Source organism: Falco biarmicus, chromosome Z (genome assembly GCF_023638135.1).
Source record: "Falco biarmicus isolate bFalBia1 chromosome Z, bFalBia1.pri, whole genome shotgun sequence".
NCBI lineage: Eukaryota > Metazoa > Chordata > Aves > Falconiformes > Falconidae > Falco > Falco biarmicus.
The window spans coordinates 40,648,138-40,663,531 of record NC_079311.1 but is presented as its reverse complement, the minus strand read 5'-3'; the positions used below and the strand labels follow the sequence as shown (position 1 = coordinate 40,663,531).

At 35.2% G+C, this 15,394-nt stretch overlaps 1 protein-coding gene across 9 annotated transcripts in view; it reads left to right on the top strand.

Annotated features, from left to right (window-relative positions):
* ERCC6L2 (ERCC excision repair 6 like 2) overlaps positions 1-15,394 on the top strand; it is a 58,072-nt gene that overhangs the window by 19,545 nt on the left and 23,133 nt on the right. For 8 of the 9 annotated variants that reach the window (XR_008819347.1, XM_056323935.1, XM_056323932.1 and 5 more), the window contains 6 exons: positions 3,098-3,169; positions 4,288-4,433; positions 9,520-9,615; positions 10,580-10,679; positions 13,550-13,702; positions 14,845-14,925. Coding sequence is in view for 8 of the 9 variants with exons in the window: in XM_056323935.1 (XP_056179910.1) it covers positions 3,098-3,169; positions 4,288-4,433; positions 9,520-9,615; positions 10,580-10,679; positions 13,550-13,702; positions 14,845-14,925 (648 nt within the window). In the remaining variant the exon portion in view is untranslated. Of the gene's footprint in view, positions 1-3,097; positions 3,170-4,287; positions 4,434-9,519; positions 9,616-10,579; positions 10,680-13,549; positions 13,709-14,844; positions 14,926-15,394 lie in introns of those variants that run through there. The other variant, XM_056323939.1, reaches the window with a different exon arrangement.

Sequence of the window (15,394 nt, the reverse complement as noted above, 5' to 3'; positions counted from 1 at the left end):
AGCTATTTCATATAGAAGGTCCCCTTACCATCAGAAAGTTATCAGAGGTTACTACTGTCAGCAGATACTAGATCTTGAAAACTGTTTCATATATTTTAACATGTGTATCTGGAAATAAATGAGGCAAATGATAGTAAAATGTTTTTAATGGCCTTGTCCCACTGTAATGCTTTACATCTTCTGTTCTATAAATAAATTCTAGAAACTATTTGAAATACTTTTGTAACTTTCATCTGGTAGTATAGACTGAATAGGTACAATTTAGTTGTTTAAATTGAAATTTAGTATAGGCTACCCAGAAATTTTGACGCAGGTGATTATTCTTTCGTAGATGAGCATATTTTAAAAGGAAAAGTTTGTGGCATTTATTTAAATTTGTTCAGGGCAGGGGAGAAGGGCTGTGATTTGCCTATGAAGTTGATTAGCCAGGCAGTTGTAACACTTTTGCAGAGTCGAAAAGGTTAACATACCTGCATAAAGTACCTTCTGTTCTCTTGCCAAGCGGAGAGAAAACATGGGAAAACATAGCTTTTTGTACTATGGAATATGCTTACTGCCATCAGTAAAACTAGAATTGCTTGAATGTAAATGTGAGAGAATGGCAATTTAATGTTTCTGTCCTTCCTTGTGCTGTGGTGGCTGTCATCTCTGTCTTGCACGCTGTAGCATTTACAGCGTGCCACCCCAGTTTTTCTGTTCTGAATTTAGGTTTATAACAACAGCATTGGAAAGAAGTCCTTATAATCCAAATGTACATGTACAAGCATTGATGGTATACCTATGACTCCAATACAGTGGGTGGTGGGTAATACACAGTGATGTGATCTAAGCCTCAGCTTTTTTGTGGTGTTAACCCTTCACTGTCAGTCATACTGCATAACACACAGCTTACAGAAGATTATGCTTATACTTTCTATTTCAAGGTGAATTTCATCCCTAGAATTTTAACTTGAAATAGTTGAATTTGTGAAAATTGAAATAGGAGTGTGCTGCCTTGTTTGGAAACCACTGTTTTTCTACCATTAAGGAAGACAGAGGACCTGCAAAGTGTAAGGACAAGTGATTCCATTACTTTTGAAACACAAAGATTGCACATTGTCTGCACAGAAGTATCAGGGACTGCTTGGAAAAGCAGTATGATGAATGAGAGTAGTTTTAACAGGCTGCAGTAATTCTCATTACTACTGTGTCTGATTATTTCTACAGTTCTGTTAAAATTCTGGCTCAGAGAGACTTCATAAGTGAAAAGGCAGTGTCTGGGCACTTGAAATAACTTTTTTTTTTTTTTAAACTACACATGTTAGGTTTCCACAGACATCCTCTGGTGGAGTTTTGGAATTCTGTTCTTAATATAAATCTCTTAAGAATAACTATGTTGAATTGAATTATTTATTTTTGCCTGGCATATTATCGGTATTTCAGTAGGGAAATGGAAGTCTGTTGGAGCACCTTGCAAATAATAGTAACATCTGCCATTAAACATAACCCTAACTCAGACAGGCATGGTTTTGAAGGCTTAAAAACACTGTAGGGTAGCTTAGACATCTGTATACAAACAAGGTATTCTCAAAAGTGAGAGGTAAAGTTTCATCAGTCAGGCAACTCACAATATGTAGAAATGGTGAGATGCATTTAAATCCATGTGAACTCTTACAAAGAGTGTGTTACTTTTGCTTGAGTATGATCAAGTATTTCTTTTTCAGATTAACAGCACTTAGGATAATATTCTAGTATGCAAACGTAGAGTTTTGGGGGTTTTTTTGGTGCAAAACCATTCTACTTTTCCCTGTTCATCAGAGCTGTGCTTTACTCCAGAACACCTAAAATCCCAATGGCCATGACAGTGATCCATGTTATTTAAACAAACTGGGTGGATTTGTTTGTGTATTCTCCTATAGGAAATTCATTATTTGACCTGTACTTCAACAATACAATAAATATAATAAAACAATAATACAGTAGCAAAATCCCTTCTATTTTAAAAGCATGTCACTGTTTTTTCTTCTATTTATTTTTCTTAATTTGGCTAAATAAAATGCAAATGTAAGTAATCTAGCGCTTGTTGAATTACCTGATGTGATTTATTTTTTTTTCCCCAGTGAGATAAGTCCTGGTTTCTAAGTTTTTGCCTGGTTTTGTTGTATAAAAACAATCTTGTTTGTACTTTGTTTTCACTTGTAACTGCCTGGCAAACGTATACAAAAGGGCTTGTAAGGGATGTGCAATTACTATTTTTATTCTAGATATTATCTAGAAATGTAAAATTAATATAAATATACATCACTATTTGGTTGTCAAAAATTTATTATGTTTTTAGTGAAATGAGTGTTGATTAACGCTTCATGTATTTATCACTGAATAAATACAGTTTTTCAAATATTTATTGCCCAGTAGGAGAAAGGTACAAGCATGTAACAAACTTCCTCTTTCCCTTTTGTGTATCACTTCTGTGATACTCTGGAGCTGCCATTGCCAGATGTGGACATGCTTCTTTTGAAAATAACAGTATCACTGTTATGCACAAGACTGTGGATTATTTGCTTCCCCACCAGAAGAACATTGTGTGTAGGTGAATTATTGGCATTTTAAGGTCTGTGCAGAGTCTGGGAAGCTGGATCCTACTGTAAACAGAGCAACAGACAAGAGTGGGAGCAAGGAGGGGCATACATCTCACTGATTATTTTAAGAAGACAAGTTCCAAGAAGTTCTAAACTCAGATGTGGCACAGAAAACTTAAACAGTTTTCAGGGGAACTGTGTGCATTTCTCAAATGCAAAAACTGACAAGCTGAGCTAGCGCATAAGTAACATTTTGTTGCAGTCTACACACTGACAGAAATAGCTTCTGAGTTTAACTATTAGTGGTATAATTACATTCTTACAGCAGGATTTCGATGTAGATCATTGAAAAATGCATTCCAGCATCTTCATTCATTATCTTTGGTACACTTATGTTAGTAATGGTTTTTGTTATGCCTCTGTTTGGCCTTGCAAACAATTACAGTATAGCCTGTTTAAAGGTTGAAAACACAAGTAAGTGTGTGTGAGATGACCTGTAGATAAAATTTCTTCATTTTTGTTCTGTGGTTGGTTCACAGGTCCTTCAGCAGCTTTTAAATCACTTCCAAAAACACAGGGATAAAGTTCTTCTTTTTTCCTTTTCTACAAAGGTGAGCTCCATATGATTTTTATCACTTCGCTGCAGCAGTAAGTTCTGAAGTGTAAAGCATTGAGGTGACAGCTGTCAACCACACTTCCTTTTTCTCCATACTATGGGAAATAATGATGCCATACTCCAGAAGCATATTGAAACCTTATGTTATCTCATGATAAAAATGGTGTTGGCAAAACAAATGTAACACTCTGTTGCCTTCCTTTGAGCATTTTTTAAATTGTTGTATTACCTCAGATGTAGATAACTCATACAGAGTTCAGCTTGTTAGAGCAGTGTCACAGCAAAGTACAGCTGAAGTGTCATACAACCTTTGTGTTGAAACTGAAAGTAGTTAAATTTCCTCTGTTCTAATGGCTTTTGACTATCAGCAGTGATAAAAATTCATCCAGTTTGAACTTAACCAGTCTTTAATTGGAGCAAGAGGTGAATGAATGTGCATTTCACTTTTAGGAGAATTGCACCTTGATATTCTTGTTAGGGAGTAATGTGTTACCTGATATGGTGCAACCTATAGTATGGTTTTCTTTACTTAAATATGATGGCACTAAAAGCTATTAAAAAATTATAGCGAAAATGACAGTTTGGAGTCTTAAATATTTAATGATTTTATGGCTTTAAGGAGGACTGCAAGTTTAATATTTAGATGCAGCAGTAAAATGCTATGTGTCCTTAAGCTGTGCTTCACAGTGTTCAAGGCCACATTGCTGGTTACTGCAGTCCCTTTCACTCCATCCCTCCGAGCTCTGTGCATACCAATATGTTTCTTTGTGCTGGCTCTGGTACTCATTTACTGTATTTCCAGTAACTTGCTAAGATGGTAGGAAACTGTTTCTGTTGCCTGCTTGTTGGGTTGAACTGATTCTGCATCACGTAAAGGTGGGACAGATTGAGTGAAACCACAGCAGACCATTATTATCGCCTTGAGTGCTGTAGAATCACAGTTAAAGAGAATCAAGGATGTTTGATACCAAAATGGTGACTATTTACTCTCATTTCCAGTGCTTGGTCTATCGAAAATATATTTGAGAAACACGACCTCTGTGTTTATTTTTTTAAATAAAAAGATCATAGCAAGCACTTAATCTTTTTTATTGTTACTATTTTTCTACCCAGTTGCTAGATGTGCTAGAACAATACTGTATGGCTTCTGGGCTAGATTACCGACGACTTGATGGAAATACAAAATCAGAAGATAGGATCAGAGTCGTAAGAGAGTTCAACAGCATTCAAGAAATTAACATATGTCTTGTATCTACAATGTAAGTAAATTTAACTTGTAGTGTGATTCATTCTGCCTTTCATAGTGTTTAATAAATAGGTTACTCTGATTTTTTGCTTGATGACCTTGTGAGGGACTACTTTTTTTGAGAATGTGACTTTTTCTCTTGTCTGTTAGTAAACATAGACTCACTGCTGTGGTCTGAAGCTTTTTAAAACACCTGGAGATGTTTACCCTCTCCTCTGCTTTATGAGGATTTCTAAGGTCTGAAACAAGTGGGTCTTCTAAATCCTGGCTTTAAATTTCCAGTTGCTGTAGAAATGAGGAAACAGTTTTAAAACATCATTATTATTATTATGTTATTATCTACAGAAAGCTTTCATTTTATTGTAGACAGGCTCAATTTCTCATACTGTGCTAGCAGAACAGCAAGTGAATGTAAACATGAAATGCTGTACTGAGCTGAAAAATTATCTCTTGGTGTTACTGTAATTTATCTACCATATTAATTAGCATACATCTGTTTTAAAGATTGCTTGAAGTATTTCACTGTCTTTTAAATGTATGTACCTATCAGAGCTGTTTTCCAGTTTATGATGGATAGTGAATTCATTTTCAAAAGAACAATATGGTAAACTAAAATTAATGAAACTATGATGACCGTTCTTTATATTATATTTTTTTCTTTAGTTGTGGTTATTTCCATGTGTCATCTTGGATGAAGTTTTTTACTAGGCAAGGGCAGAAAGGGAACAAAGAGAAACTTTAATTTTCCCGCCCAGAGGAAAAGTCAGTGAAACTTGATGAAACATGCAAACATTCTGTTCTTGCCTATGTAGCCACTCCAGTCCTCCTTTACTGGAAGTGTGCATGTTGTAGTTAGATGGGAGGACCCTTACTATGTTTTAATTAGAAGTCAGGCATAATCTTAAAGACTATGGCAAATGCATGTCAGAACTGTCTTCAGATAGTCTGGTGCATGTGGGCAGGGTTGTGAAGAGGTTTGTGGTGTTGGTCTTGCATATTTGTTTGTAATCTCTGCTAACTGTGGAATCTGGCCATCAGCTTCCCTAAGATCTTCGTGGGTCCCTATTCCTTGTTTCTGAAGACAGTAGGGAATTACTGTACCTGTAGCATTAGGAAAGACTAGTTGTTTATGCTTCTATTGGTCTGGCTGTGTAATCACAACCTTTTCAATTCTCTTCTATTAATTTATGTAGAAGTAAAAATGAAGGTAAACGGAGATGGGCTTTGTCCTCTATGTTATGACAGCTTGTGAATACAGAGAGACAGATCAGCTTTCCATGCCTGCTGCTGGTGCTTGAGAAAGTCTTGATTATGTTGTTTTTAGTGTTTCTCATCTTACTGAGGATGGAAGGAACAATGATGGAATTGCAGTCAACATAACCAGTGTTTGTGAAGCAGAACAGGAGGTGCAATTCTTTGTGTAGTTTATCACAGACAACAAGAAGTGATCTTTTTGGTTGCTTGATATACAGTAATGAAAGCAGCTTTAGTTTTGTAATTCTTTGGAAATTGGCAAGTGATTTGTCCCAGTTCTACTCTACAAGAGATTCATCTTCTTACTCAGATTTCAGGTATTAGGACTTACAGTCTATTCTTTATTTCTCAGCACATAGTAAGTTGACAGAATTGGGTCATACTCTTCTGTTTGTGCGTTCTTGCAAAGTCTTTGGCAAACTGTTCTGTGTAGTCAAATTGTATGAGTTCTGAAGGTCCCATTGCTTGGAGAGCCAAATGCTGATTTTCATTGACAATACTTGCAGTCTTTTGGCCACAGAAATGCATTCTGCAAAGTATGAATTCCCTGCATAGTGATCTTGAGTCTGCCATTATATTCCACTAGTAAAGTTAACATACAACTTTAAATGAGAAGCACCAATCTATAAACTAGCAAATTACACTGCAGACAGTGGTGATGACTTCACTGTTGAATGTACAATGTTCCTGGTTTAGATTCCTTTTTTCTTTTTTTCTTTAATATCAGCAAAATGCTGTTTCTGCCTGGAATTGCCTATGTATATAGCGCGTAGACGTTTGGGAATGCTGGTTTCTAATTGGTGAGTTTTTTTGAAAAATAGGGACTTAAACAATAAAGTAAAAAAAAAAAAATCTGTCTATATAGCTTGACCTCAAGTCTTGCAGTTAATGCTAGTATCAAACATACTCGTATAGCTGTCCATAATGCTTTTATCAATAGCTATGGCTAATATAGCTATATGGATAAATATATTTTATGGGTGTTCAGAGAAAATACAATTGATTTCATCGGAGCTTGTAAATGCCATCAAACCATTAGATATAGATTAAGGGTTTCAGCCTTCAGCTCTATGGAGAAGCAGATATACCTCTGCTGGAACTTCTAAGGCTCACAAAGTAAAATCTGCTTCAGAATGCTTCAATGCTGTGCTGGTATTGCTGGGAAAATGTATGATTATTTGGAAGAAAAGGGGATTTTTGGGTATGCTTAGAAACAAAATAATTGCTGGAGTTGCTATAACTTGAGAGGAGAATGGCAGAGCTTGCAACTTCATTGATGTTACTTAGCCTGAAGAAGGGGACCTGTATATGTACAGTAATGAAGTCTATGCAGTCCTGTCCCATTGTGGTATTCTGGAAGAAATAAGAGCAGCAAGTATTCCCACCTTAAAACTAAATCACTGTTTCTGTTTTTTCCATGCTAGTCTTTCTCTAGATTAATTGCTTCAGAATAATTACGAATGAAAATCTGTTTGTGCTTGTCAGTATTTTTTATTATGTGGAGATGATAAAGAGTTGATTGTTACAGAAACGTATAGACAGTTTTTATTATGAAAGTTTGCAGTATGCACTTCCATTCTACCTGCAGGATTCTCAGTTACTGTCCATTGCTGGGCTGCTGTCGATTACTTTTCACTCTTACAGGGCTTCATTTGACATGAATTTTTTGCACCTATATTGCAAATAATTTTTAATGTGCATGTAATCACATTCAAAGAACTCTCAGCCACAAGATCTCACTGAAACGGAGAACTTACAAACTGTAAAAAACTTAACTTGGTAAATAGAATTATGTAGTCAAAGCTTTTATGGAAACTTTCCTGATGTGATACTGTTTTGTAAGTTCTGAACACTGATGTATTAAGTTGTCAGTGACAGGATATAAACCAAGCCATTTATTTAACATAGTGTGCAGTTTTAAATAAGATGCTCTTTTGAAAACAGTTATGAGACCGTTCATACACGGCTCTTCATTTGAGCCATATTATGGTAACTTGCATGGACCATCTTGCAGTAATGATTAACAGCTAGTTAAAAAGCCATTTAAAATTGAAGATGTTTTTTACAATGCACAAACTAACTACTGCAGTCATTCTGTCCATGAAGGACATAGAAGCCATTCTTTTTCTGTTTTGGAGTCTCTGAATTTTTGTGGCATACCTAAAAAGTATTGAAAGCTAAAATCTTTATAAAGCTAAGTATCCTGTTTAGTTAATTTTTATAGTCAGTCTGTTTTACTTGCAGTAAGGCTTTGCACTGAGGTTTAATTCATATTTCAGTTCCAAATATTGCAATTTTTTATGAGAAAGCATTTGGAAAAAAAGATGTTGACTTGTGTTTCAGTCTGACTGCAGGGTTGGTTTGGTAAGATGAGAGGCTGCATTCTGTCCTCACTAAAAAGAAATACACCAGAATTCCAAAATACAGTAAGGTACTCTGAAAAATACAAAGATTTTTATTCAGCATTTCAAACTTTGAGAACACTCATCCTCCGGAAACCTCTGTTAATATTGGCAGGATCCCACATCCTCTGCCTTTCCAGATTTAACTAACCCAACACCACACCACACCTGGAAGGAAGAGGCCACAACTGTATTTATATTGACAGGGATTCCATGAAGACTGAGAAGTGGTGGGGCTCTGTAAGATTTTGGTTTCTGTCTGTTCATTTTTATACCTGGAAATTCTTACCTTTCCCACTGCTTTAAACATGTGTAATATAAAGTAATCTGTTAAAACCAGGTGCTTGGTGAATTACATGAAATTGACTTTTTCAATTTTGTGGTACTTCATTCAGGAAAAAAACACATTTGATAATTAGTGCTGCCTATGTCAATGTGAAGAATTGTTTTAATAGTTAAATTAATAAAAGTATTTAGCATAGGCTTGTATAGGAACTTTTGTCTTTTTCATGGAATATTGGTTGAGCCAGTTAAAGAATTTTCAGTATTTGCTTGTGTTGCAGATGGATGAGAAGTGGAATTTTGTTCACTTTTGTTCCTATCAAATCATTTAGCTGTGCACATACCAGACTCCAGTAACTGAGCAGTTTTGTTGGATTCAGCAGGACATTAGTTAGCTACCTTAGGTTAGGCATATGCTCCAAATTCTTTACTGGCGTGCAGGCTTTACCTGAAAGCACACTACAGCTGTTGAATGTATTAAGATGATGTAACTGGTACCACTGTGAGTACTAACCCCCTCAGCAGACAGTTTTCTGACAGTGATTTTTTTCCGTGTAATGACCAGTACGAGTATTGCTTATATGCAGCTGTGTGGCCAACTATATTTGTAACAGTTGACATATACTCTACAAATACACTTGTGACAGTTGTTAATTCTCATAGATGTGACTTACCCTAGACTGTGACCGTTTTATTGGAAGCTGTATAGCATCATTGTCAAAACTATGTACTGGAATTAAAGGAAGTAAAATGTTACACAGACTCTTTAAGCTGTAGTTTTCCTGCTTCTGTAATGTTAATTGGCATAGAAGTGGTTATGAATTTCAGTATAATCATTGAGGGACTTGGCCTGTGGAGGGCTTAGTGGATATGAAGTAGCGATCAGGGACTCTTACTGTAGCAAGGTGATAGCAGCTCGTTATGACTCAGCTAGTCATAGTTTGTAACCTTCTTGCTACTGAAGGGAGAAGACTGCATTTTATAACAGTGCTTATTTAAGTACTTGGTGGTTATTAATACCACAGTTAGTGTACCCCATTTTCAGTATTTCTGTTGTGCTTTTTTATGTTGCCAATATGGATCCAATACACTGAAAAAAAAAGTTTGTTCTGTCTTTCTTAGTGTCAAATAGTTCTGATTTTTTTTTATTTTATGTTTTAGGGCTGGTGGACTGGGTCTTAATTTTGTTGGTGCCAATGTTGTTATAGTTTTTGATCCTACGTGGAACCCAGCAAATGATCTTCAAGCTATTGACAGGTACACTCTCAAAATACAGAATCTGATCCATGTTGTACTCTTCTTTTGCTTGGATTCTGTCATCTGGTTGTCCAACTAAAATTTCCCTCGGCTTAAGAAATTTTTTACATAATCTGACTTGTCCACATGACAGTAAGAAATGTCCAGCCAAATGGTTTTTAGCTTTGGTGTTCTTATTTTTTAGTCCTGATTTTTACTACTTATTTTCCAATTTTTGTGGCACTGTTATGGTGGGGTCATTTAAAAAAAAAAAAGCCATAGTTACTGTAACTTCTGTTCTCTGAAACATCAGTGTGTCTAGCTGCATGGCATTTTTCCTTTGTCTGTCAGGACAGAATAGGTTGTAGTTGACCCTAGTTCAAGTGAAGTTTTGAATTCCAGAATCCTTAAAGGAAAAATTCTAAGCACTTACCGTTTAGATAAAAAACTGCAAGTTCATTAGCTGTTTTTATAAAGATGTTGTGACTTGTGAAGTGCTTTAAAAAGTCAATAAAGAACAGACTGCCCCAAGTAATCCATGATCTAACTCGTACATAATGCAAATAGGATAATGTCTTGTGCAAGAGCAGATGTAGACAGGGAAAAAAAAAACCAACAAAAAAACGACTGAGAAAATGTAGTGGAAGATATGTTTTCAAGAGAGATGGGAGACAGACCTTGTGATTCAAATTGAGGAGAAAGGTGGTTTTTTTAACTGGATAGGCCTGGGAAGAAACATGGAAAACTAAGGGTAAAGGAAAAGGGAATGAAATACTGAGGAAAATTTGGAAAAGTAAAAAACAAGAAAAACCAAACCAACCAAAAAAGCCCTTGCCACAAAAAAAACCTACAACCAACTCATAAATCATTTAGAGTACTCTTGTTTTATCAAAATGCTTTTATTTATTTTACTACCTCTAAGAGCACTCTCTTATCTTTTTTTTACTGGTAAAAACCATTTTTTAATGTATTGCTGTCCTTGCAGAGCTTATAGGATTGGCCAGTTCAAACCTGTTAAAGTGTTTAGACTGATATCCTTGGGAACTGTGGAGGAGATGATGTACTTGCGACAAGTTTATAAACAGGTAAAGCTCACAAACTATTTAAATGGAGAGTTCTTTTTAGTGGTTTCAATGACTGAAAGCTATTGTAGCCTATAGCAAAATCAAAGTTCACCTTGATTGTATGATATATGCTATTACCTTAACTTTATAAGCAGAGATACACCATTTAGCAATTGTCAAAGAACAAACAGAATTACATTTGTATTCTAAGGGGTTTTTTTGTAACTTTTGATAGTTTAATTATGCAATATACGTTAATAAGGTTATACAGAGAAGAGAACTCTTTTATTTAAAAACTTGTATTTTTACATATTTTACACAGATAAAATATATCTGTGAGAGTTGTAGTTAGTACCTGCAACAGTTTGATTCAGGCAGCTTTTTCTTATGGAAGGTGGGAGAAGGTAGAGCGAAAGTCTTGCTAGTGCTATAGAAAAGCAAGAAGGCATTGCAATTCTCTGGCCTGTGAAAACTTCCTTATAAAAGGAGGGGAAAACAGTTTGTAGTTTCTGCTGTTAAAAAGATATGAAGTAATGTTGCTTGCCAGAATACTCAACCTGAAACGCTTGCCCTCTCTAAATTTTTCTGCTTGCATTGTTTGTTTTTCCCAATCTTAAGTGAGTAAACCTAAGTGTGTGACTTGAGGAACACATAATATGGCAACTGTTTCCTGATGAGATCAGAATTAAAACAAAAAATATGCAGATTTGAACATGAACAACAGAGAGCAGGCTGCAGAATAATAAGAAACTAGATTAAATATGGACATGTTTTTCTCAGCAAGAGTTGCAAGTTAAGAAATAAGATGATTGATTTTAAATTAAGATACTACAGGCATATAAACTTGGAGAAAGGAAGAAAATTGGTGAGACACAGTTGTTTTGAAGAATGCATTGCATAGAAAAGACTAAGTAGGTGGCCTCAGTGGGCAAGTGATACTTTATATTAAAGAAAGCTTTATGAAACTTGAGGAATGCAAATTTTTGGCTATAAATAGGAAAAATTTGGTAATGAGTTTTCTGTGACAAGCATCTTCTTGTAGCTGGGGTATATACAAGGAGGAGGTTAGAGACTGGGTGGGAAGTGCAGTAGTATACAGACTGTCATTATCCTCTTAATATGTAAGTAGGTGACAAATAAGAATGAAGTTCTAAGATAATCTGATTTCACAGAGCAGATAGTCAGAAAACCCACAGCTGGAAGATCAAATCTTGAGCTGCTCTTAGTGATATGTGTGGCTTGCTTTAAAATACTACTTTCAAAAGTGTAACAGTGACTTTATCTCACTTAAATTCCATGTTTTGTAGAAGTAAAAAAGCAATTAGACTTCTGTTTAATTTTGACAAGATGATCTAAACAAAAAAAGAAGAAACTTTTTAGGAAGAAATTAAAAAAGTAGGTGATGGACTGAACTGCTCACAGATAATTGGGCAATTTTCAGAGGCTCTGTATTAAAAGTTCAGAACGAAGAAGTTATTGTATTAATAGTTGAAATCCTATACTAATGAGAGAAGTTAAACATAAAACACGGTAAGTCCAAAACTGATTTTTGAGGTATAACGGTCTAAAAAAATAAAAGCTAATTTAGTTTTTGAACACATTGGGAGCATGAATTGTACTGCTATGTGAGCATTACTTTAGCAAAGTTTAAAGGAACGGTCATTGAAAAAAAACCTGCTTGATTTATTCTTTATTTCTACATTCATGGAAAAGCTTAGAGAACATCCTGTTCCAAAATTTCTCTTGTGCAAAGTACTCCTGAGGATTTGTTTCAACAGCAAGTATCAGTAGGGGACGTCTCAGAAAGGTTAACAAAATGAGCAATAACAGATTACAACAGTGTTCACTAAAATCCTGAAGAAGGGGATTCATGCTTCACAGTGGTCTTTGGAGTTAGTGATCATATAGATAAAGAAGACCTGGATATTGTCTGTTTGGATTTTCAAAAGGCATGTATAACACCGTGAAAGGCATGAGTACGTGTGGATGTGTGGCTTTTGATGAACTATACAAAGGTGTTGTCAGAGAGCTAAATGTTTTCATCCATCCTTTAAATGAAGTGAATTTACGTGAAAAAGCTTTGTTTGCAAGTGTATTCTTGCTGACGGATGTATTTGATCTTAAAATTGCTAGTTGGTTTTTTTTTTTGGTAGTGGTGTTTGGTTGTCTGACCTAGTCATATGCAACTGAAGAATCTGATGTAAATAAAATTGAAATCTAACATAATAGAAACCTGAATAAGTTACATATGTATCCTGAAGTATACTTCTGTAAATACCATGCATAATTTCAAGAAAGACCAATTATATAAATACTGAAAATTTACAGTCATTGGAATGCAGCTAATTCTGCCTGACTTCAAAAATGTTTTAATTCTGCCTGACAAACTATTTGTTCGTCTTTCCTTTTCACCTGGAGGATTAAGTCACTTCTGTTCAGTCTACTTAGCAAGAGTGCATGATAATTAAAATATTCAGAGATTGGTAAGAGTAGTCTTGTGGCTGTGTTAAGTCCTTATCAAGTAAGCATACAGTGAAATGGGCTATGAGAAAATAATAAGAATTTAGTATTGAGCGAAGATGAGCTGTCAAGATACAGAGGAGTGTCAGTATTGTGTATAGTAGCTGTCTGATATTAGAAAACAATGAAATGAAAGACTTGAAACATTTTTAGTTTTTTATTCAGTAAATCCAAACATTTTTATACTTGTTATATCATGTTATACCACAATCTATTACACCAGTATCTGCCAGGGAAATCAAAACAAAATATCCTCCCTTAGGAACTTCTGCCAGCTCCAGCTAGAGCTGTGTATATAATGTGGGTGCCAGGAAATTCTGACATGTTGTTGGAGCAAAACTTCTGAAATCTTTTTTGTTGTTCTGTTTTAGCAACTTCATTGTGCAGTCGTTGGAAGTGAAAATGCCAAGCGGTATTTCGAGGCAGTGCAAGGATCAAAGGAACATCAAGGAGAGCTTTTTGGGATCCATAACCTTTTCAAACTTAGGACTCATGGGTCCTGTCTTACCAAAGACATCCTGGAGGTGTGAAGTCCTACCCTTTTACTTCTGCATATTAGTTTTACATTTTTCCTTTCCTTGTGAGATAACTTTGTCATAATTTTGAATAGAAACACTTTATAAAACAGAATGGTGAAACTTAACAGTACCTGTCTATTCAGTGTGTTAAATGAAATAGCCATGCTAATTTCTCACTCTGGTTTAGACCAGATACATTTCCTTAAATCAAACAGAAAAATGGAAATTTTTGGATTATGATTTTCAAAAGCTTCCTAATATATTTATTTTCCTAATAAAAAATGCTGTAACTTATTTTTGTGATGTTTTATCAACTTTGTGCACAGACACATTTTATTCATCAACAGCTCAGAGTGACCTTTTAAGCTAGAATTCTGATCATAAAAATATTTTTATCATCATAGTAACCTTTTTGTAGTACATTTTGAGATGTCAAAAACTGTTTAATAAAATGTGTTTTATAATGCTGTATTTAAAAATGTTACAGAATGGAAATAAAAAAATGAGGCTTCGTATTTTGATTCATTTCATAGTAAGTCTAGGAAGACTGTTGATCCAATTCCATAACGTATAGTGCAAACTGATTTTAAGTATATGCAGTATCATATCTTTTTCTATCCAGCATGTTTACTGCAGCTAACCTGCATCTTGGAATTTACTGCAGCTTTATTCTAGTGCTTTTTTTCCGTCCTTCCCTTTATTTTGTTATTTTACCTGTGCTGGAAAGAGGCTGGATAATGGGATACAGTGGTATAAAGGTATCATAGCCAAAAGAGTCGTGTGGTATAAGAACACGTACTTTGAGGATATTAAGCTCAAAACTTCTCCAAATTAAATTAAAACATAGCATGTAATATGAACATTGTAGCAGGTATTCTGCTTTGGAAAAAAGTTTTAGATTTTTGAAACAGTGTAGACATATGCTCCCAATTTATGCAGTATGTTACTTCTCCTGCAGGTTATGTATTAGATCAAAGAGCAGTAAGTGTATTGTCAAAGTGTAAGTCTTAGTCTGGACTTTGCTGGTTGTAATTCTGATGCTTTACAACTCTAGAAAGAAAGCAAGACTATTTTTTCTTTTTTCTGGGCTTGTCTTTGTTAACTTGAACAGATACAGTTTTTATTATGTACGTTCTTGATTGTTTTAGAGGGAAGGGCGAGTAGAAGCAGGAGTCATGACAGCAACTACGTGGCTAAAGGAAGAGACTCCTCCATGCAGCTCAGAAAAGGTGAGGTGTCTTTGTAGACTATGACCAGAGCGTGACAGTCCCTCTAGTTCCTGATACTACTGTGACAAATGTGAACAGTCTTGTTAGGCTGCTAATGCTTTTACACTACATTGCACTTACTGTGTTTTATTGTCTGCTTACCCCTAGTTTTACATATTGTAAAACATTAGATAATGTCATGCTGTCTGTATTTCTGTATTTAAAATTGAATACTCTGGATATTGGTAATATTGTATTCTATAACCTTTACAACTCCTGGATATGCTCAGTCTGAATTAAGGTATTACTAACATGCTGTTATTACAGAGCAATATTGTTTACTGAAGCTTTGCTCTGTAGTGTCTTAAGAGTGACAGCCCTATGACATGACATGATATAATATGACAGCTTTCTGATCAAGAAGTCAATTGAGAGTCTGACACCTAATGTTGTTTAGAAGATTTTGGTTAGGGCATTGTGGAAGTTGTAT